The sequence below is a fragment of the Macaca mulatta genome, chromosome 20 (genome assembly GCF_049350105.2).
Source record: "Macaca mulatta isolate MMU2019108-1 chromosome 20, T2T-MMU8v2.0, whole genome shotgun sequence".
In the NCBI taxonomy this organism is placed as follows: Eukaryota; Metazoa; Chordata; class Mammalia; order Primates; family Cercopithecidae; genus Macaca; species Macaca mulatta.
Window position 1 is genome coordinate 12,137,717 of NC_133425.1, and position 20,323 is coordinate 12,158,039.

The 20,323-nt window shown below is 47.0% G+C and overlaps 1 protein-coding gene and 1 long non-coding RNA gene across 36 annotated transcripts in view; both read left to right on the forward strand.

Moving 5' to 3' along the window:
- The window catches only part of CLEC16A (C-type lectin domain containing 16A), a 238,236-nt gene that overhangs the window by 40,524 nt on the left and 177,389 nt on the right, over positions 1 to 20,323 (forward strand). For 19 of the 35 annotated variants that reach the window (XR_013412426.1, XR_013412421.1, XR_013412422.1 and 16 more), the window contains one exon: positions 18,015 to 18,246. Coding sequence is in view for 23 of the 35 variants with exons in the window: in XM_077987249.1 (XP_077843375.1) it covers positions 18,015 to 18,246 (232 nt within the window). In the remaining 12 variants the exon portion in view is untranslated. The remainder of the gene's footprint in view (positions 1 to 18,014; positions 18,247 to 20,323) is intronic. The other 16 variants (XR_013412429.1, XR_013412423.1, XR_013412424.1 and 13 more) reach the window with 1 other exon arrangement.
- Positions 3,861 to 7,228, forward strand: LOC144338385 (uncharacterized). The gene is made up of 2 exons (XR_013412442.1): positions 3,861 to 4,292; positions 6,033 to 7,228. It is a non-coding gene; the product is annotated as an uncharacterized LOC144338385 (long non-coding RNA).

The following is a 20,323-nucleotide window of genomic DNA, read 5'->3' on the forward strand; positions in this document are numbered from 1 at the left end:
ATAGTCTGTGCCACATTCGAGCTTTACAGTACAGTAGAGAGATGAACATGGATCAGATATGCAAATAACTCACTGTCTCAACTGTTACAAGTGCTCTAAAGGGAAGAAGTGTTTGGTGAGAGGATTTGGCCTAGAGGTGACAGGGGTGATGTGTTAAAGACTTTCCTAGTAGTCCATCTCATGACAACACACGATCTGGCAAATGTATAGCTGACTCAGAGTTTATGGGGCCCTAGATATTTCTCTGCAACTATCTTAAAGTAGCGTTTGCTAAATGAATGTAAGTCACGGAAAGCTGAGTCAGCAGAACCAGCAGGGCCTCTGGTTAGAGGTGCCCCATGCCCCGCCAGCCACCTGGCCTTGGGCAGGTTCTTTCACTCCATTTAGAAAACAGGCAGCACTAGCCCTGCTCTGGAGAGCTGATGGAGATGGGGGCAAAATGTTAAGTGCCCAACGGGCGCGGTGGCTCACGCCTGTAATCGCAGCATTTTGGGAGGCCGAGGCAGGTGGATTGCGAGGTCAGGAGATCAAGAGCAGGCATGGTGAAACCCCATCTCTACTAAAAATACAAAAAAAAAATTGGCCGGGCGTAGTGGCGAGCGCCTGTAGTCCCAGCTACTCGGGAGGCTGAGGCAGAAGAATGGCGTGAACCTGGGAGGCGGAGCTTGCAGTGAGCCGAGATCGCGCCACTAAACTCCAGCCTGGGCAACAGAGCAAGACTCCGTCTCAAAAAAAAAAAAAATATATATATATATATATATATGTATATATATAAAGTGCCCATCAAGTGCCTGACGGGTTGCAAACTGGCCACTAGACCCATTTGGTTTGGTCTGTGCAGTGTTTAAAAGAAAATTTCATGAATTGCCAACATTAAAATTTAGGAAGAAAAGTCCAGATTTTTGGAATATTCTCCAACAGTCAGAAGATCTGGTCCCCATCAATGCACGTTTCTACAGGAAGCTTCACAGAGCCTGCTCCCATCAGATGAGGCGTGTTTACTGTGAAATCTGTCCACTGCTAACTGGGACTACACTGATGTTAAGGTATTGGGCCTTTTTTTTTTTTGGTTGCGTGATTTCCAGACCTGAAGATGGCTGCTGTGGCTTCATCTCAAATTGTCTTACTGTAAGATACCCTCTGCAGTGCTGAAGCTAGACTTGGTGTTCTAAGACGAAATCAGAGATTGCTGGGCTCTCGGGTTTGCAGCATTGTTTATTTTTATTTATTTATTTATTTATTTATTTATTTATTTATTTGAGACAGAGTCTGGCTCTGTCGCCCAGGCTGGAGTATAATGGCATGACCGCGGCTCACTGCAACCTCTGCCTCCCAGGTTCAAGTGATTCTGGTGCCTCAGCCTCCCGAGTAGCTGGGGCTACAGGCATGCACCACCACACCTGGCTAATTTTTTTTGTATTTTTAGTAGAGACGAGGTTTTACCATGTTGGCCAGGCTGGTCTCGAACTCCTGGCCTCAAGTGATCTACCCGCCTTTGCCTCCGAATGTGCTGGGATTACGGGTGTGAGCCACTGCACCCTGCTTTTATGCAGTTTTTTTTTTTAATTGAAATTTTTTCTTGACATAATTATAGATTTGCATGCAGTTGTAACAAATAATACAGAGAGATCTTCCCCAGTTTCCCCCAGTGGTAACATCTTGCCAAACTCGAGTACACCTTCACAAGCAGGATGTTGACAGTGATACATAGGATTTATGTTTGAGCAAAAGCAAATTGCAGGTTACTGGCAACCTCTCAGTTTAGGACACTGGCCGTAGTTGAACCATTGTCAGGGGAAGTTTTTAGGAGATCTGTTCTCTCTCCCGTTATGGCCTCTTCTTGGGATGAAGGTCTCACCTCCCTTGTGAGAGACACACAAACTGCATTTGGGACATAAGTGCTGGTTGTGGTGGACACCTGAACTGAAAATGAGACTCTGTAGTGTGGAGGGAATTGCCAGCCCACGTGTCAGCTTTCTGCTTCCAGTTACTACCTTTCTCTCGGTGTGAAGTTGAAGTTGGTTGTAATCTGATGACTATTGTTCAGGTTTGGGAAGAGCACAGGCTGAATTCCTTCTGTGACTTGTTTGACAATAGTCCTGGTACGATTTACCTTCCTTCCCTATGAGCGAGAACAGTCTCCTATTGTTTCCTGCCCAACTCGGATGTGGTTTGATCATACTTGTTTTAAGTTTCTTGGTCTTTTTTAACCTACTTTCTCCTTCCCGTAATTTGTAGATAAGTTACTGGTATTGCCTCATTTTTACCAGCAGACCTTTCACAAAACCAAACCAAAATTGAAGAGAGAGAAGCAGAGGGGAGATCACAGTTATTTGAAAGGACTGTAATTTAGGGTTAAATGGAAAACAATCAGCATGGTTAGATGAATGTCTAATTGAAATTCGTCTGTGCATTAAAATCATATGGTTCCTGCTAAGGGCTAATTCTTGCTATAATTCGAATGCAGAGCAGATAGTGTTTCTTGTGTGGGGAAACCGAGTAGGAGAACACTAATTCTGAAACTGCTAGCATCTCGTTGTTTTTGCAGAATGAACATATAGATTAGAATTTGGGATATGCATCATTACTTGTAGGTACTTTTTTTAAAGGACTTTTTTTTCCTCTTGGGTTTCTGTGGAATACTTTCCTGCATTTTTGCATTCATTCATTTATTCATCTGTTCATCCGTTCCTTCAGCAGCCATCTGTTGTGTACTTGTGCTGAGAGATGAGGGATGTGGTGGTGCACCGGAACGACCTGACCCCTGCTCTCCCTGGACTTCCCTCCTCCCACGAGAACAGGGACCATGTCTCGGAGATGCCTGTGCCACCTGTGCCATCCTGGGGCTTGCCAGAGATGCCCAGGAGGTGTTCGGTGCAGGAATGAATGACTCAGTGGGTGCAGTGGTAGCAGAGTCACAAGGGCTCTCGTGACATTCTCATAATGACTCTCAGAGCAGAAATCACTTCCTAGCCTGCCCCTTGAATGCTGCCTTCTCTTTGCCTCAGTGGCTGGGTTTGGAGTGGGCTGCTTTTGGTGCTGTTCCATGTTCCACCTCCAGAGGCAGCCTTGTGGAGTGGTTGCTATAACCAGTTTCCCTGGGCTCCTCAAGTCCTGGCCCCTGATTTTACTAGGTGTTCCCGGGCCTCAATTTCTTACCTCGCCAGTGAGAATAGCAAACGTGGGTTTATGATGAGAATTAAATGCTGTGTACAGTGCTTACTCCAAAGCCTTTTTATGTACACAGCAAGTGCATAAATATTAGATGTTATCATTATAGTGACCTTAGTTCCTGAGGCTGCACGGTGACCTTCCACTTCCTACCTGGAACCTCCTTCCCTGGGCTTACGAGCTGTCTCTGGACTGATGAATGTGGAAACACACACCGTGCGCCCCTCAGGGAGGTGGCTTTTGAGCAGATACCAAGGCACAGAGGGAGAAGTGTCAGTAATAACAGTGATGATGAAACAGCACCAATGTTAGCCATTGCCATTGAGTGGTGGTAGGTGAAGCCCTCTGTGTGTATACTGTGCTCTCCGTTCGGCCAGACCCAGATTTAATTTCTGGAAAGTGCAAATACTGTTGTTTTTTTGGGGGGCCAGAGTCTCGCTGCGTCGCCTAGGCTGGAGAGTAGTGGTATGATCCCAGCTCACTGCAGCCTCAGCCTCCCCAGGTCAAATGATCCACCCATCTCAGCTTCCTGAGTAGCTGGGACTACAGGCACTTGCCACCATGCCCAGATAACTTTTGCTTTTTTTTTTTTTTTTTTTTTTTTGTGGAGACGGAGTTTCGCCATGTTACCCAGGCTGGTCTTGAACTCCTGGGCTCAAGCAGTTAACCCACCTCGGCCTCATAAAGTGCTGGGATTACAGACGTGAGCCATCACACCCAGCTGGAAAGTATAAATACTTAACTGCTAATGTGGGTTCATATGGTTGGCTGGTTGTGAAGTCAGGGTTTAAGGATTCTGGGGCAGAATAGGCTTGCTTACCCCCAAATAAGGACATTGACAGTCTATCTGTAGATAGCAGTTTAGCAGTTAGGATGGTTTCAAGATGATTCTCTGGATACCTGTCACTTCTAGTAGCAGTACTCTCTGCCCAGCCGGATACTGTACCAGGATATGGTGTGTGGAGCCATTGCCTAGGAAAGTAGCAGCCTTGCTTCTCTGGGTTGTGTGTTTGCAGATTCAGAGCATTAATCATTGACTTAGCTCCCTAAGAAAGCTGCTGCAGGGCTTTCTTCTTTTTCTTTTTTTTTTGAGATGGAGTCTCGCTGTCGCCCAGGCTGGAGTGCAGTGGCGTGATCTTAGCTCACTGCAAGCTCCGCCTCCGGGGCTCACGCCGTTCTCCTGCTTCAGGCTCCCGAGTAGCTGGGACTACAGGTGCCTGCCACCACGCTCGGCCAATTTTTTGTATTTTTTAGTAGAGACGGGGTTTCACCGTGTTAGCCAGGATGGTCTTGATCACCTGACCTCATGATCCGCCCGCCTCAGCCTCCCAAAGTGCTGGGATTACAGGCATGAGCCACTGCACCCACCCTGCAGGGCTTTCTTTACAACTCAAACTTGTATCTGACGTTAGCCGAGTCTCCTAAGTGCTGAATACATCAGGCCGGATAGCACCTCTTCCCGCCAGGATTAGAGTTCCTGAGTCTTTTAATGACCCTGACTGTACTTATGATCCCCCAGATGATCAGTGCTGGTTCCAAGGCACACACATTCTTCTTCCTGAAAATGCTGATAGGCTTCTGGGAGAAGGTTGACTGTGAATATCAAAGGGTAAAAATAGACTTCTATAAATTAAGGGCCTTAATTGACCCATCGCAAACATTCCCACAAGGGAATTAGAGCTTGGTGTATATTCTCCCTTTTGGCTTTGCCATTAAGGTCTATCCCCTAATCCCTCAATGCAGTTACAGCTCCAAGATGCCATTCTTGCCCACCAAAGTATTGAATGTGGCAGCTCTGGTTCACATTTAAAAGGATTTGATAGGATCAAAATCCAGAGTGCAACATGAGGTCCAGTACTAAGGAGCGTATCGTTGTCTGAGAAACAGTTGCCTCTCCGTGTTTCCTGGGGCAGAAGGTGGGCTGGACAACTGAGGAGGGTCTCAGAGTGTCCCTTAGTACTTGAAAAGGGAGCAGACTTCAGTCAGGGCTGCAGGTGGCTGTGACCAAAGACCAGGAGTTTTGACTTCAGGCCAGCTAGCCGGGGAAGGGGCAGGGGCCTTCATTGCTACGTCCTGTAGAAGCCAACTGGTAACAATGGAGTGGGCATAGTGGGCAGGGATAGGGGCAGGAGGCAGATGGGGAAGAAGCCTTGTGACTCAGACCCTAGCTGGCTTTTCTATATCTGTCCTGCAGTGTGACGCAGAATGGGCTTGGGGCAGCCACAAGGCCAGAGGCAGCTCCATGTGGAATGGGGACCTTTTCTGGTTGCGTCAGGCCATTGGTGGCTTTTTCTGGGTTTCAATTAAAATCAGAAAATTGAGGGTGGGGACAGACAAATGAGGTATGCACCACTTCTAGCCTCTGTCCCCTGTGGCATTGTTAGTTTTCATGACTGAGCTAGCATCTTTGGACATTTGAGATTTTTAACCTGACTTTGAGTTACCTGAAGCCAGGTCAGTATTATTTATTCAGATATTCAACAGATAATTATTGGGTATCTGCTGTGTGCCAGGCACTGTTCTAGGCCCTGGAGATATATACCCAGTGAACAAAGCAAAAACCTTGACCTCCAGGAGCTTGGGTCTCATGCAGAGAGACAGAGGAGCAATAAAGCGAATAGCAGGCATCGGGGCACATTAGATGTGAGAAGCCCTGGGAAAACAGTAGTGAAGCAGAGGATGGACCTGGGCAGTGCTCAGAGACTGGGATGTTACCGTTCTCAGTAGGGTGACTGGGGTTGGCCTCGTTGGGAAGGTGAGGTGGGAGCACAGACTCAAAGGAAGCAAGAGAGTGAGTCATGTTGATATCTGGAGGAAGAGCATTTTGGTCATAAAGAACAGCACGAAACTGGGAGGCGGAGCTTGCAGTGAGCCGAGATCGCACCACTGCACTCCAGCCTGGGCAACAGAGCAAGACTCCGCCTCAAAAAAAAAAAAAACCAGCCAGTTCAAAGGTCCTGCGGTGAGATGGTGCCTAGTGTGTTGGAGGAAGAGCAAAGGGCAGTGTGGCAAGGGGATGGGAAGTAGGAGATGAGGTTGGGAGAGAACAAGCGTCCGAGGCACATGGCACCTGTGTGCCATTGGAGGACTCAGGAGTTGCTGTGGAAGAAGACTGGAACCTCTTCGTCTTTGTGTCCCCATGTTTAGCATGGTTCCTGCAGTCAACATTGATTGTCTTGATGTAAGAAGTCTCAGTACGGGAATCAAACACATATCTCTAATGAGCAGTGGACATCCAGTCTTAGGCAGTGTCAGAGTCCTTGAAACTGGTTTTGCTATGGAATGCTTTGCCCGATGGGAGCCTGGGGGCTGCACATGAGCAAGAAGGGGGCATTTTGCTTACTTCTCAGAGTCCCCTGCCCTTTCTGGGCATTCCAGCACGGTTCACAACAGTGGGATGGTGGTGTGAGTCATTCGTTTCATGCCTGAGGGCAGTGCAGCTCTCATCCCTGGAGGTGATTAGTGAGTGGGAGTTTCCCTAGAGAGTTTTGAGGCCAGTTGAGTAGCAGATCCTGGCTGGCCTGAAATTGATTGCCTGCTGACCACTTGCTGGGTTGCTTATAACCTGGCCCCAGGACAGCTTCCTGGTAGCCTCCAGATAAGCACAGGAACAGATTTGTCAGCTTCATGGGCAAATAAAAAATACAATACCTTACTATTAACCACAGTCACCCTTCTGTGCGATAGAACACGAGATCTCACTCCTCCTGTGTAATTGGAACTTTGTACCTGTTGACCAACCTCTCCCCATCTTCCCCATCCGCATCCCTGCATCGCCTCCCTGCCCGGTCTCCTGTAACCACTGTTCTCCTCTCTAGTTCTAGAAGATCAACTTTGTTTAGATTCCACAAATGAGTGAGATCATGCTAGAAGAGAGGTTTTTGAATGTTCTTACCACAAAGAAATGATAAATACATGAGGCGATGGATATGCTAAGTACCCTGATATGATCATTACATGACATACACATGTATTAAAACATCAAATTGTACCCCATAACCATGTACAATTGTAATGCATCCATTAAAAAATGAAAATAAAAAAGAGAAAAAGATAACATTAAACAGCTTTATTCACTCAAATAATATTGTGCTGGGTGACACTTGAGTTCTGGGTGGGTCATTTTCCGACATGAGCAGAATGTGCTCTGTCTGCAAAGCAGAGGCTGGCTGCCATACTTACCCTGGTGCACTCCCTGCCGCGAGTAATTGTTGAGCCCCTACAAGTTGCAGGCAGGTGCCATAAATGAACAAGACATCTGTCCCTTTCCTGATGGTCTATTTGTGAGGGATAGACAGTAAGCCAGCTCATCCTCACAGATTTAAGATTTGGATATGAGAAGGAAATAGAAGCAACTTTGGGAGGTGTGGTGAGGGAAGCCCCCCAAGGAGGGAGCCTAATACTGAGAACTGAGGTCAGGGAGCTAGGCCTGCTGAGAGTTGAGGGGTGGGATGGGGGGACATGGCCAAAACATGAAAAACGGTGAGTCAGAGACTTCTGTGGGAAGGAGTTAGGTGTATATGGGATCAGGAGAGAGGCCAGTATTCAAGAAACATCCTGGGTTGGCAGAAGAGAGGGACGGTTTTCGTTTTATAGGAGGTGAACCTGGCCAGGCTTGGTGGTTCATGCCTGTAATCCCAGCACTTTGGGAGGCTGGAGTGGGCGGATCACTTGAGGCCAACCTAGACAACATGGTAAGACCCCGTCTCTACAAAAAGTACACAAATTAACTAGGTGTGGTGGTGCATACCTGTGGTCCCAACTACTCAGGAGGCTGAGGTGGGAGGATCTTTTGAGCCTGGGAGGCGGAGGTTGCAGTGAGCCATGATCGCACCACTGCACTCCAGCCTGGGCAACAGAGTGAGACTCTGTCTAAAAAAGAAAGAAAAGAAGGCAAGCCTACTTGTTTGTCTCATTGAACATCTCATGTCATGCTCATAATGAAAAAGAGTGAGGTGGTGGTATTGTCACACGCTCCCCATGAGGAAGCCAAGGTTCCCAGAGGTTAAGTGATTGGGATTGCAGGTGACCAGCCCCAAATCTCACTGTTTCTATTCCATGTCTTTTTATCACCACTTGCAATTATGTTTTCCAGTTTAGCATGAGATATCGGGGCAGTGTGGCATTTTGGGCTGTTTCGAGTAACAGAATAACCAATATTTCACAGTTCATCTTTTTCAAAATATAGTAAAATACTCTTTCCAAAGAAATACCAAATAAGTGCTTGGTATGTCATTGTTTAGTAAGGGAGTGTGAGATGCCTCATTTTGTGTGATTGAAGAGGCCTGTTCAATGCTCGTGAGGATCTTGCAATTAATTCATCCCACAAGCATTCCCTCTTGATTGAATGCCAGAGACAGTGCCAGACATACTGCTTGGCATTGAGAGGGACAGAGAAGATGACCTGGGATGGAGAATGCAAGTGAGAGGAGGCTGGCCCCCTACAGACTTAGTGACGTGCCAGAGGTCGCTTTCCAAGAAGAAATTGCAGCACCGTCTTGATGTTACCTGTTCCTTATCTCAGCGTCAAGTGCTGAGCACGCGGCTGCGAGAGGCCTGTAAGTGCTGTGAGTCTGTTCCAATTCCTGAGAGATGCCTTGCTTTATGCCTCTGCAGATGCAACACCCCTGATAACTGGTAATTCATGGAAAAGAATGCCATGTTCTCCTTGTTAATGGAAGTGGCCTGGTACCTCTGCATGTTCCCCACTCCATAGCTTTCATCTTCCCCTTTACATTCAGTAGTGCCGTCAAATCGCCTCACTGATGTTGCAGCTGTGCATTCTTCATGAGTGTTTGGGCTTTGGTTCTGCAGCTCCACACAGCTCCTGGATTGGCGAGTAAGGCATGTGTCTGTACATCACCCTGGGGTACATCACCCAACTGGTGCTTGCTTGCCAATCACCTCCTTCTGGATGAGAACAGGTTCACTCTGCTGCACTGTCACATGACTTCCTTTTTCAGCCAATGGCCAAGCCATGTGCTACAGTGCTGTTGGTTACAGTGGGTGTGATCCCCTGTGACTTTGTCTCTGTGTATGTGAGATAAAAATGTGGAAAGATGCACGTGTCTGTGATCCCAGCTACGTGGGAGGCTGAGGCTGGAGAATCGCTTAAACCCAGGAGGCGGAGGTTGCAGTGAGCTGAGATCGCACCACTGCACTCCAGCCTGGGTGACAAAGTAAGACCCTATCTCAAAAAAAAAAAAAAAATGTGAAAAGAGTCACGTTATAGACAACCGTGTAATTGTCAGGTCAGAGGGCCACCTGTCAAGTGATATATAAACTGCCACTGCCCTTTTGTTGCGAAGAACTACCTGTTTCTCTGATTAGTGTGACATCAGCATGGCGTAGTCTTAACATCAGTGCTCCCGGGAAGCTGGCCCAGCATTGGGAGGTGCAGCAAATGTATATGTAAGGGAATGGTGTTTGAGCCATTCCTGGCAGGAAGGTTATGCACCTAGGCACCAGAGCTAGATTCTTCCTGGGTTCAAATCCTGCCTCTGCCTCTCACTAGTGGGTGATCTTGGGCAAGGTCCTCACCTGTGTAGTTCCTTGCCCCATTTGGTTATTTGTAGGATAAAGCAAGACTATATGTATAAAGTGCTCAGAGCCATGCTGGGCACATTTTAAGTGCTCACTGACTATTCAGGATGGCTGTTATTACCTGGAAAGAGTAACAAGAGTGTGCCATCTGTTGGCACCTCTCAGAAGCACTGTTGGGGAGATGCTAATATGATGCCCATTAATGGCTGTGGAAACTGAGACCCATAGAGGAGAAGGTAGGAAGCAGTGGAGCCAGGACTCAAACTGCGGTGGGTGGGACCCCGGGCGTCTGAATCCCATCCTGATTTTGTACCTTGCTCCGTACCTTGCCAGTCCTGGCTGCTGAGGCTGGAGATGAGGAAGGTTAGCCAGGGGCCCAGGAGCATGTCGGGGAGGCTGAGTCTAGCCCACTAACAAACCAGAAGGCCAGCGAGCAGTAAGTTGCTAGGAGCTTGGGAGTCCAGTTTAAAGCACAGAACATGATTGTTCCTTAAAAGCCCATCCCCTGCCCTGTCTTCCATCCTTGTGATCTATTTGCCAGGGGGTTGAAGGGCAATGAAAATTTCTCTGGTGCCCCCTTGCACCAGGCATTTTGCCTGTTGGATCCCACACTACCCCCATGGTGGCGTGTGATATGGAACTACTCTTGTCTCTGTTTTACAGATGAGGAACTGAGGCTCCGGTGGTCAGGGTCGCTTGGCTAGTAGAAAGTGGGTCTGAGACTTGGAGCCAGGTCTGCCTGGGCATGTTTTTTTGTTAGTCAACATGACCTGCCTCCTTTCTTAAGGGGAAAACCTTTCTCCTACTTCTCAAATCGCTTAGCAGAGCCGTTTGAGGAAGCATCCTCAGAGGGTGAGTGGACTCAGCCTGGGAGAGCCTGGAAGGGTCTTCTTAGCCTGATTACCATGACAGCTCCAACAGATCCAGACAGAATCCCAGGCCTCGAGATCTCTCCTTCCCTTACCTGATGTCTCTGGCCACTGGTCTCTCTTTCCTTCGTGCTCAACCAAGATTCTTCCCTGGGCAGGCTGCTTGGTGCCCTTACATCCCCTTTCCTGGTCACTCGCCAACCACTGCTTTCTCCTCTCCCTGCTGCACCACTGAATAGATGCTGAGAAACCCACTCAACACGTTGCATCTGTAGGGCACTGACTCAAGGCATCCGATATCTCTTCTGAGGCAATGAGTGTGAAGAACCCCTTTATGAGCAGCACGGGCTAGCGCCTGGCTGAGAGGCTACTGGCTGACCCGGGACCACTGCCCTGACTTCCTGCAAGGTCCAGCGGCTGTATGTCTGCCCCTGCCTAGGGAGCTGGCCGAGCACCTTGAGTCCAAGGGTGCCACTACTGTCACCAAGCACCAGGCCCAGGTGACCTAGGCCTTAGCAGAAATAAAAGACGAGTGACTTCTGGACACACCTAGGGAGCTGGCTCCTCCTGGGCTCTGAGCTGGCTTTCCTACTATTGTCTTCTTCCTGAACATGCTCCTGAACTCCTGTTGACATCCAAGACTCGTATCACTCATTTCCTTCTCTATCAAGCCCTCCTAAGCTCCCCCTATGCCTCCCAGCCCTGGCACATTTTCCCTCCCTTCCTCTGTGGCCCCCATCACTCTTGTGTGAACCTCTTCTCTTCCAGCATCTGCACAGGCCATGTGGCAATAAATGCAGGATTCACTGGGATTCACCAGGATTCACCTGTCTGGGGTGAACTGTGGGCTCTGAGAGGTGTGGCCTATGGCTTGATGATCTTACCTCAGCTCCCCTCATATCATTAGTGGTCAGTGAATCCAGCTCTACCGCCTGTTCACTTTCTCCTATCTTGTATTTAGGGCATTACAGCAATTTGACTTCATTGAAAATCCTCTTGGTAAACTTGTTGGTGTTTTTTGTTTGTTTGTTTGTTTTTGAGACAGAGTCTTGCTGTGTCACCCAGGCTGGAATGCAGTGGCATGACCGCAGCTCACTGGAGCCTCAGCCTCTTGGGCTCAAGTGATCTTCCTGCCTCAGCCTCCTGAGTAGCTGGGACTACAGGATACACCACCATACCCAGCTAATTTTTGTATTTTTTGTAGAGACAAGGTCTCACCATGCTTCCTGGGCTCATCTTGAACTTCTGGGCTCAAGTGATCCTCCTGCCTTAGCCTCTCTAAATCTTGGGGTTACAGGCGTGAGCCACTGCACTCAGCCTGGGAAACTTTTTAAACTGAGGAATCACATAAATACGATAAAATACATAAAAGTTTAGTAATCTTAGATGTACTGCTTGATGATTTTGTACACGCGATTATATTCATGTATAATTCGAGTCAAGATGGAAAGCATTTCTGGTTTTCCCATAAAGCGCCTCCTCAGTTTGTAACCCATACCTCCACCCCACCCAAGAGAATCATCATCCTAACTTCTAAACTTGCCTTTTCAAAGTTTTTTTAAAATTGTATAAAATAAGGATAAAATTCACTCTCTTAACTATTCTTAAGTGTTCAGTTCAGTGGCATTAATGCATTCTGTAAAGATGTTCTTTACATTTAAATAGTGCTGGTAATATTTTCTTGTGCTGGTAATAAAATTTTCTAGTGCTGGTAATATTTAAATAGTGCTGGTAATAAAACAACTGAATGATGTAGAAGTAGGTAGAGCAGAAAGTGAAAGTTCCTCCAACCTCAGTATCTTCCTCAGAGGGAACCACTGTTCTCAGTTTGTATATCCTTCCAGACCTTTCTCTGTGTATTTTCATATAATTATCAACCTAGGAATACATGATATACATGTATGTTTCAGCTCTATAGTTTTGGTTTTATTTTAACCATAAACTGAATCATTAATTGTTGATTGCAACTTGCTTTTTCATGTGCAGCCTGTGTCCAAGTCTTTGTAAGCTGCTGTACCCACACCTGGTGGAACATGTTCTGTTTGACATCTGTCTTCTCAGCCAGGGGTCTCCTCTCTTTCCCTCAGGCACCCAGTCTTTGGTTGTTTCCATCCTCCCTCCCATACCCTGTTGCTGCCCTTTGCAGAGTTTCTGCACTCAGATTCCTCCATTCCCTGAAAGACTGACCCCTGGGGATTCACCTTTCCCCAAGTATTTGACTTTTGAAAAAGCAAGGACCAAAGCCTTACGTGAAGGGGTTCAAGGCTGATGGAAGACATCATTAACCAGTAGGCAGGTGCAGGCACTTAGGGAGTAGTTAGGCCCCAGGGCACCTCTAAAATGTCATTGCTGACTATCAGCTGGCCCTGACCCCCAAAGTCAGCCCAAATATCCAGCTGCAGAGCTCAAGGCTCCCTTGTATTTCACTGCAGTCAGCAAGGAGGCTCCTTCCCCTCATGCTCCTCCTGCAGCCCAGCCTCAGCGCGTGGTGAAACCTAAACCTGTGGCATTTGGGAAATGTAGACCTTCTTTGCAGAGTACTTTTCCCTGGGCATGTGTTGTATACTTTCTTTTTGAGAAAATCAACCCAAACGCCTTCTGATTTCTTACTCTGAAGTGGGCTTTTCCACTTCTGGTTAGTTTGGGTGAGCTTGCTCTTTCATTGTGCTATGTTTAGCTCCTGAGAATGTTTGGCTTTTTTCCCCCTTCTTTCCCTCCCTTCTCCTCCTTCTCCTTTTTTCATCATTCTGTCTTGCCCTTTGGGTACAGCCTGGTACAAACATTCATTCCTACAGCCATGAGCTTACTCAGCAGCAGCCTGTCCACCTCTGGTCCAGGCACCGTGGGGTAGAGCTGAGAGCACACTGGTGAGAGACGGGACAGGGACCCTTCTCCTGGGGTCTTCAGATTGGAGCATCCTTGGAGGCTGGCAGCCAGAAGGAGGGTGACAGGAGCAGCAGAAATGGTCACAAATCTCTGCCCACACTTCCCAGCCAAGTTCTACCATCCTCTGCGATGTTTTGGTGTTAGCTTTAAGAAAAAGAAAAAAAAAAACAGATTTTAAAAATATAGAATAAAAGGGAGCAAAAATAGTCCATGTCCAAATGACCCCTGCTGAATTTTTATTATATATATATTTATATTTATATGTTTAGAGGCAGGGTCTCACTGTGTAGACCTGGCTGGTCTTGAACTACTGGGCTCAAGCGATCCTCCCATCTCAGCCTCCCAAAGTGCTGGGATTATAGACATGAGCTCTACACCCAGCTGAGTGTTTAAAATAAAGTTAATATATGTACATGATTAGAAATCTCAAACCAAAAGGTATTAAAAAAAAAAAGTGTGCTTGTGTGGGTGTGTACACAGTGCCACTAATTTTTTTTATTCCCCCAAGATGCCAATGCATTCTTAGGCATCTTTCCAGGAAAAGTCGTGTTTATACCATCATGTGTAGCCTTTGAAAAGCTTTACCTGAAAGGGACCCTACCGCATACTCTGTTCCTGCCTTTTCATCCTGGTGCTGAGTCTGCATCAGTTTATCTAGGAATAAAAAGGCCCCAGTCTTCTTAGATTCCCACCCTTTGGACAAACAGATCGTAATTACCTAACAACTCCCCTATCGATGGACATTTAGGTTATTTCCAGTTGTTGACTGGAAGGTCGTGTTATAAAGGTTTGAAATTTCCCCAGTAAGCATGCCCTCCCACACCAGACACCTGATCATTGAGAAAAGCAGATCCCTTTGGAAAGTTTTAAAATTCATTCTTGCAGCTGATTTTTTTTTTTTTCTTTTTTTTAGATGTAGGCAGGGAAAAGAAGGTAACGTTTTGTGTTGGATGTTCACCGTTTCGGCACTCTCTGAAGGAACTTTATTATTTATTTATTTATTTATTATTTTGAGACGGAGTCTCACTCTGTTGTGCCCAGGCTGGAGTGTAGTGGTTTGATCTTGGTTTACTTCAACCTCCGCCTCCCAGGTTCAGTCGATTCTCCTGCGCCAGCCTCCCGAGTAGCTGGGACTACAAGTACCCATCACCACACCTGGCTAATTTTTTGTATTTTTAGTAGAGACGGGGTTTCACTATATCGGCCAGGCTGGTCTCAAACTCCTGACCTCAGGTGATCCGCCTGCCTGGGCCTCCCAGAGTGCTGGGATTACAGGCGTGAGCTACCACGCCCGGCCTCGGAAGGAACTTTACATCCATGGGTTCCTTTGGTTCTAGGGGGCCGGAATTACTCTCCCCATGTTTTAGAACAGGAACCTGAGGCCTGGGACGGGCCAGCTGGGTTGGGGTTCAGACCACTCTGGCCAGCCCCAGGCACTGAGCACTGTGTTTCACTTCGTCAGTTCTGCCAACTTGTTCTGTGCATCTGAGTCCACACAGAGCTTAGGGAGGGGTTTCTACATCTGTCCGTGTGAATTTCTGCTCATAATTTCAAACTAGGGGACGTTTTGCCCTGCGCTTGGTCTCTTATTTTCTGTCTCTGAAAGCTTTGATTACTATGTGGCCGGCTCTGAAATTCTGAAATTCACTAGGAGTCGGCAGTGATGGGAGGAAGCTAACTTCCTGGGTTAGATGCTTCAGGAGAAGATGAGAGGGCGACTAGGCTGCATTCGATCACCCAGCCTCCTAAGTGAGCTCTGATGGATGCTGTCTGTCAAGCAGTGCATTCTCAGAACGCTCCCATCTGGGGGCCCTCGGTTATTGGCGTCTGTAATACGCTATCTGGGTTTCCTGGACAGTAGAATCATGTAGCAATTTATCTGTCATTTTTTTTGTGGTTGAATAATCCACAGTGGGCAAATAAAAATTAATGTTTGTATTTGGATGCTAATTCAGCTTTCAATTAGGTTTTGTTTTGAACATTATTGAAATTAATCTGTGTTCCTTGAGCACATTTCCATTTATTGGCAAGGTACGCTGGCCCCTATATAATTGGTGGTCGTTTGGGGTAAATTCAGATGGATAATCTATATGAAGATAATGGAAAAGTTTATTTTAAAACTTTCTTTAAATGACAAAATGATATCTGAACATTATTCAGACTGTGGTAAAACACTTCAATCAAAATCCTGCCCTAAATAAATCAATTTTCTTCTGTCTTTTGCCCCTTTCTAGTCTGTTTGCGTGTCTATATTCTTTTTTTTCTTTTCTTTTCTGTTTTGAGACAATGTCTCACTCTATCGCCTGGGCTAGAGTGCAGTGGCACCATCTTACTCACTGCAACCTCTGCCTCCTGGGCTAGAGCAATCCTCCTACCTCAGCCTCTCAAGTAGCTAGGACTACATGGGCATGCCACCATGCCCAGCTAATTTTTCTATTTTTTGTAGAGATGGAGTTTTGCCATGTTGCCCAGGCTGGTCTTGAAATCCTCCCAGCTTGGTCTCCCAAATTGCTGGGATTACAGGTGTGAGCCACCATGCCTGGCCTTCCTCTTTAAAGAGCAGTAAATGTGTGATTAAGTTTGAGCTCCTGGTGAAACACTGTTCTTTTAGGAAGAGTGTGAACTTTGGAATTGGCAAGCCCCAAGAAGCCCCAATTCAAATTCTGACTCCAACTCAGTAGCTGTGTGACATTGGGCAAGTTATTTAACCTTTCTGTGCCTCCATTTTCTCAACGATAAAAATGGGACTGATAATTCCTGTATATGATGGTTGTTAAAAAAACTGAGATAGAGCAATGTGAAGCATCAACCACAGTTGACACTGGCCTCATTCTGTCACCCAAGCTGGATTGTAGTGGCACAATCTTGCTCACTGAAGCCTTGACCTCCCAGCCTCAAGCAATCCTCCCGCCTCAGCCCCGCAAAGTGCTGGGATTAGAGACGTAAGCCACCACATCCAGCCATCTCTGACTTTTTTTTTTTTTTTTTTTTTTTTGAGACGGAGTCTCATTCTGTCGCCCGGGCTGGAGTACAGTGGCCGGATCTCAGCTTACTGCAAGCTCCGCCTCCTGGGTTCACGCCATTCTCCTGTCTCAGCCTCCCGAGTAGCTGGGACTACAGGCGCCCACCACCTCTCCCGGCTAGTTTTTTGTATTTTTTTAGTAGAGACGGGGTTTCACTGTGTTAGCCAGGATGGTCTCGATCTCCTGACCTCGTGATCCGCCTGTCTCGGCCTCCCAAAGTGCTGGGATTACAGGCTTGAGCCACCGCGCCCGGCCATCTCTGACTTTTTTAAGGAAGAACTTTGTCCTTTGGGGCGAGCTGATCTTTGAGTTATTGCTGATACTTACTAGGCTCCGTTTCTAATGAGAGCCAGAATTTGACAACACCCACTACACCTGGCTTTTTCTTTCTGGTTATTTATGTTTAATGTAATAGCAAGGCACACTCGTGTTTCATTTCCTGTAGTGATAGTTTTGTTTAAAATGAACTTATTTGAGTTAAAATTAATAATAATATCAGTGGGCTGTAGCTAAGACACAGCTTGTGTGGCTGGTACATGGTTTTGAATCCCGGCTCTGCCGCCTCCCGGCTTTGTGACCTCGGGCAGATCCTTTTCTGTCTCTGTGCTTCAGTTTCTTCACCTGTAAAATGAGGATGACACAGTAATATCTCATGGAGTTGCTGTAAAGTTCAAGTGAGATCATAGAGTCAGAGCTTGAGAACAGCGTCTGGCACATAAGAAAGTACCACAGAAGTGTTCATCAGAAGTTTCCCTTACACGAACAGCTAACATTTGGGGAGTATAGAGTTGCTGCTGGTAAAGTGCACCATTTCTGACTTAGGGTAGTAGACAGGAAATGGTAGCTGGCACTGTTGTTTTGATTGTTTGATGATGATGTTAATAATGGGCAAAATAATAGATCTGGAGGTGGCATTTGTTTTGGAGATTAATTTCTCTGTATTAAAAGATGTTTTTATTATCTGTATTCATGGAGTAAAAGGGCAGTGTTGCCACACTGACGTATTGCATTGTGGTGAAGTCAGGACCTTCGGTGCATCCATCACTGGAGTAATGCGCACTGGACCCACCAAACACCCTCCCACCATCCACCCCCTCCAACTCCTCCACCCCTCCCAGTCTCGTTGTCCGTCATCCCACACCCTGCTGCCATGTGCACATGTTATTTAGCTCCTGCTTATGAGAATATGCAATAAGTGTCTGAGTTATTTCACTTAAGATAAACGTCCCGATGTTGCTACAAAAGACATGATTTCCTTGTTTTTTAGGGCTGAATGCTATGCCATTGTGTATATACACATCATTTTCTTTATCCAGTCCTCTGTTGGTGGACACTTAGGCTGATTCCATGTCTTTGCTATTGTGAATAGTCCCTCAGTAAACATGCGAGTGCAGCTATCTTATGATATAATGGTTTCTTTTGGAGATGAGTTTCTTAGGACAGAAACTTTTGGGCAACTTGATAGCATCTGGCAGGATTCCAGTGTTCGAATTCACCTGTTGCCTTCGTTGGACTTTCCTAGGCCAAGCCCAGCATTCGGTGCTTCATTAAACCCACTGAGACACTCGAGCGGTCCCTTGAGATGAACAAGCACAAGGGCAAGAGGCGGGTGCAAAAGAGACCCAACTACAAAAACGTTGGGGAAGAAGAAGATGAGGAGAAAGTGCCCACCGAGGATGCCCAAGAAGACGCCGAGAAGGCTAAAGGTACAGAGGGTGGTTCAAAAGGCATCAAGACGAGTGGGGAGAGTGAAGGTGAGTGTCCCTGTGAACGCCGCCCTGCGCCTGCGCCTGCGCCGCCAGCCAGCCTGCCAGCGAGGCTGCCACCTGTGCCCTCTCCGCCCTGAATTCTGCTCCCCCCAGTATCCAGCCAGTGATTCGGCTCCTTCCTCACACTGGCGTACCTCATTGTGTACAGCCCTGCCACTCGGAGGCTGCTGTAGGTGTGTGTCACATGCAGATTTAGGGCAAGTCCCACCCTCATAGGATGGGTGACCTAGAGCCAGGTTTTCCCACCTTAAAGGAGGGTAACAAATAGTACCTACTTTATAGTGTTCATACAAGAATTAAATGAGTGAATATGTGCAATGTGCTCCAAACAGTGCCTGGCCCATGTTAAATGCTGCGAAGGATTCGAAGCTGCAGAAGTATTCGTTATTATTATGACAGTAGGAGCAGCATGGCATTATTATCATCTTTATCCTTATTGCTGATATAATTATTCCCAATAACCGGGGGTTATGATTTGCATCCTGTGCACTGTGGGAAGAAAGAGGATTTGTGTTTAATGAAATGATATGCTTGTAGGCCAAGTACAGTGGCTCACACTTTAATCCCAGCACTTTGGGAAGCCAAGGTGGGAGGATCACTTGAGCCCAGGAAATTGAGACCAGCCTCGCCAACGTGACGAGACCCTGTCTTTACAAAAAAATAAATAAATAAATAAAAGTAGTATTTTTAAAATACTAAAAAATAAAATATAACTCCCTCAATTCTTACGTTAAGATTGTTTAAGTCCTATCTGTTTAGAGTGAGGTGCACTCATGTGTAGTATGTGTGTAAGCAAAATCATTCGTTCCTCCTTTTGCCCTCGTTGGGAGTTCTGGTTTTCACCTCCCTCTTGTTGAGATGCTAAAACCTTCTTGAATTGGAGGTCATTTACTCTGGGACTAAGCAAACTGGAACTGCCCTATTGCTTGTGTCATGGGTCGGACTCACAGCCACACAGCTGGGGTCTCTGCCCGTGGTCCTGGGCACTGGGGCTGGGGGCAACGGGAAGTGATGGGGAGCTTGATACTTGGTAGAAGTGGAGCTGGGGCTCTTCTCAGGAAGGCCTGGCCATGCCTTCTGGAATGAACTTGGCATCTCCTTAGCAGCCTGGCTGCAGTCTCTGTGGGTGTGGGGAACACTTCCTGTGAGCCCTCCTACTGGGCCTTGGGCTCAGAGTGGCTACTCTGAGGCCATCTCTCCACAGCCCTGTCAGCGAGGACTGCATGAGCTTCCCAGTCCAGGGCATCTGAAGCTGTAACACAGAGCCACTCATTCAGTGACTGGGAGCTCATTTGCTTTTGGGAGTTGCCTGAGATTCTGCAGCCAAAGCATGCCCCCGCCACCACCTTGCTTGCCCCATCATGACTTTCTTGGCAGTTGTCAGTGAATACCATGATCACATTTCGACAAGTGTAACCAAAATGTCTCTCTGATGCCACCCAGACCTCTTTTTAAGGTTGAGGTCTCCAACCTCCTCTTACTTCTGTTTAAAGTGTGCAGTAGGCATTTTGGTTTAGGAATTCATTTTTGGCCTGGAAAGCCTTTACCAGTAAATATCACTGTGGTGGGAAGGGGAGGGCCAAACACAAGGTAAGCCATGCTAATTTGCTTATTGGGGTTATTCTGATTATTTTGTTGTTAATGCAGAAGAAAAATGTCTGCCTAATCCCTAGGTTTAGTTGTTCTGTTGCCACACTGGGGGATAAATGGACGTCTTCACCTCATTTTGTGCATTGTGTTCTCATCACTTTTGCTTTAGAAAGATGCTACCTCTTTCGTTCCAGTCCTTTTAAGGATGCTCTCTAACCAGGCCTCAGTTGTGACTAACAGTGGTGCGGATCAGGCAGGCTTGGCCCCAAAATCACAATCAAATTAGTCAGCCGGCCAGCCCAGTACTGGCACACAGGGACTTCAGGCCAGTTCTGCAGGCTGCTGTTTCAGCTTGAACTGCTTGAATTAGAGTAGGGGCTCCTGGAAGCTGTGCCTGGCTGCCCTGGGCAGGGTACAAGGGAATGAATTTCCGCCGCCTCCAAAAGTCTGTTTTTCAGGTGGTTACTCAGCC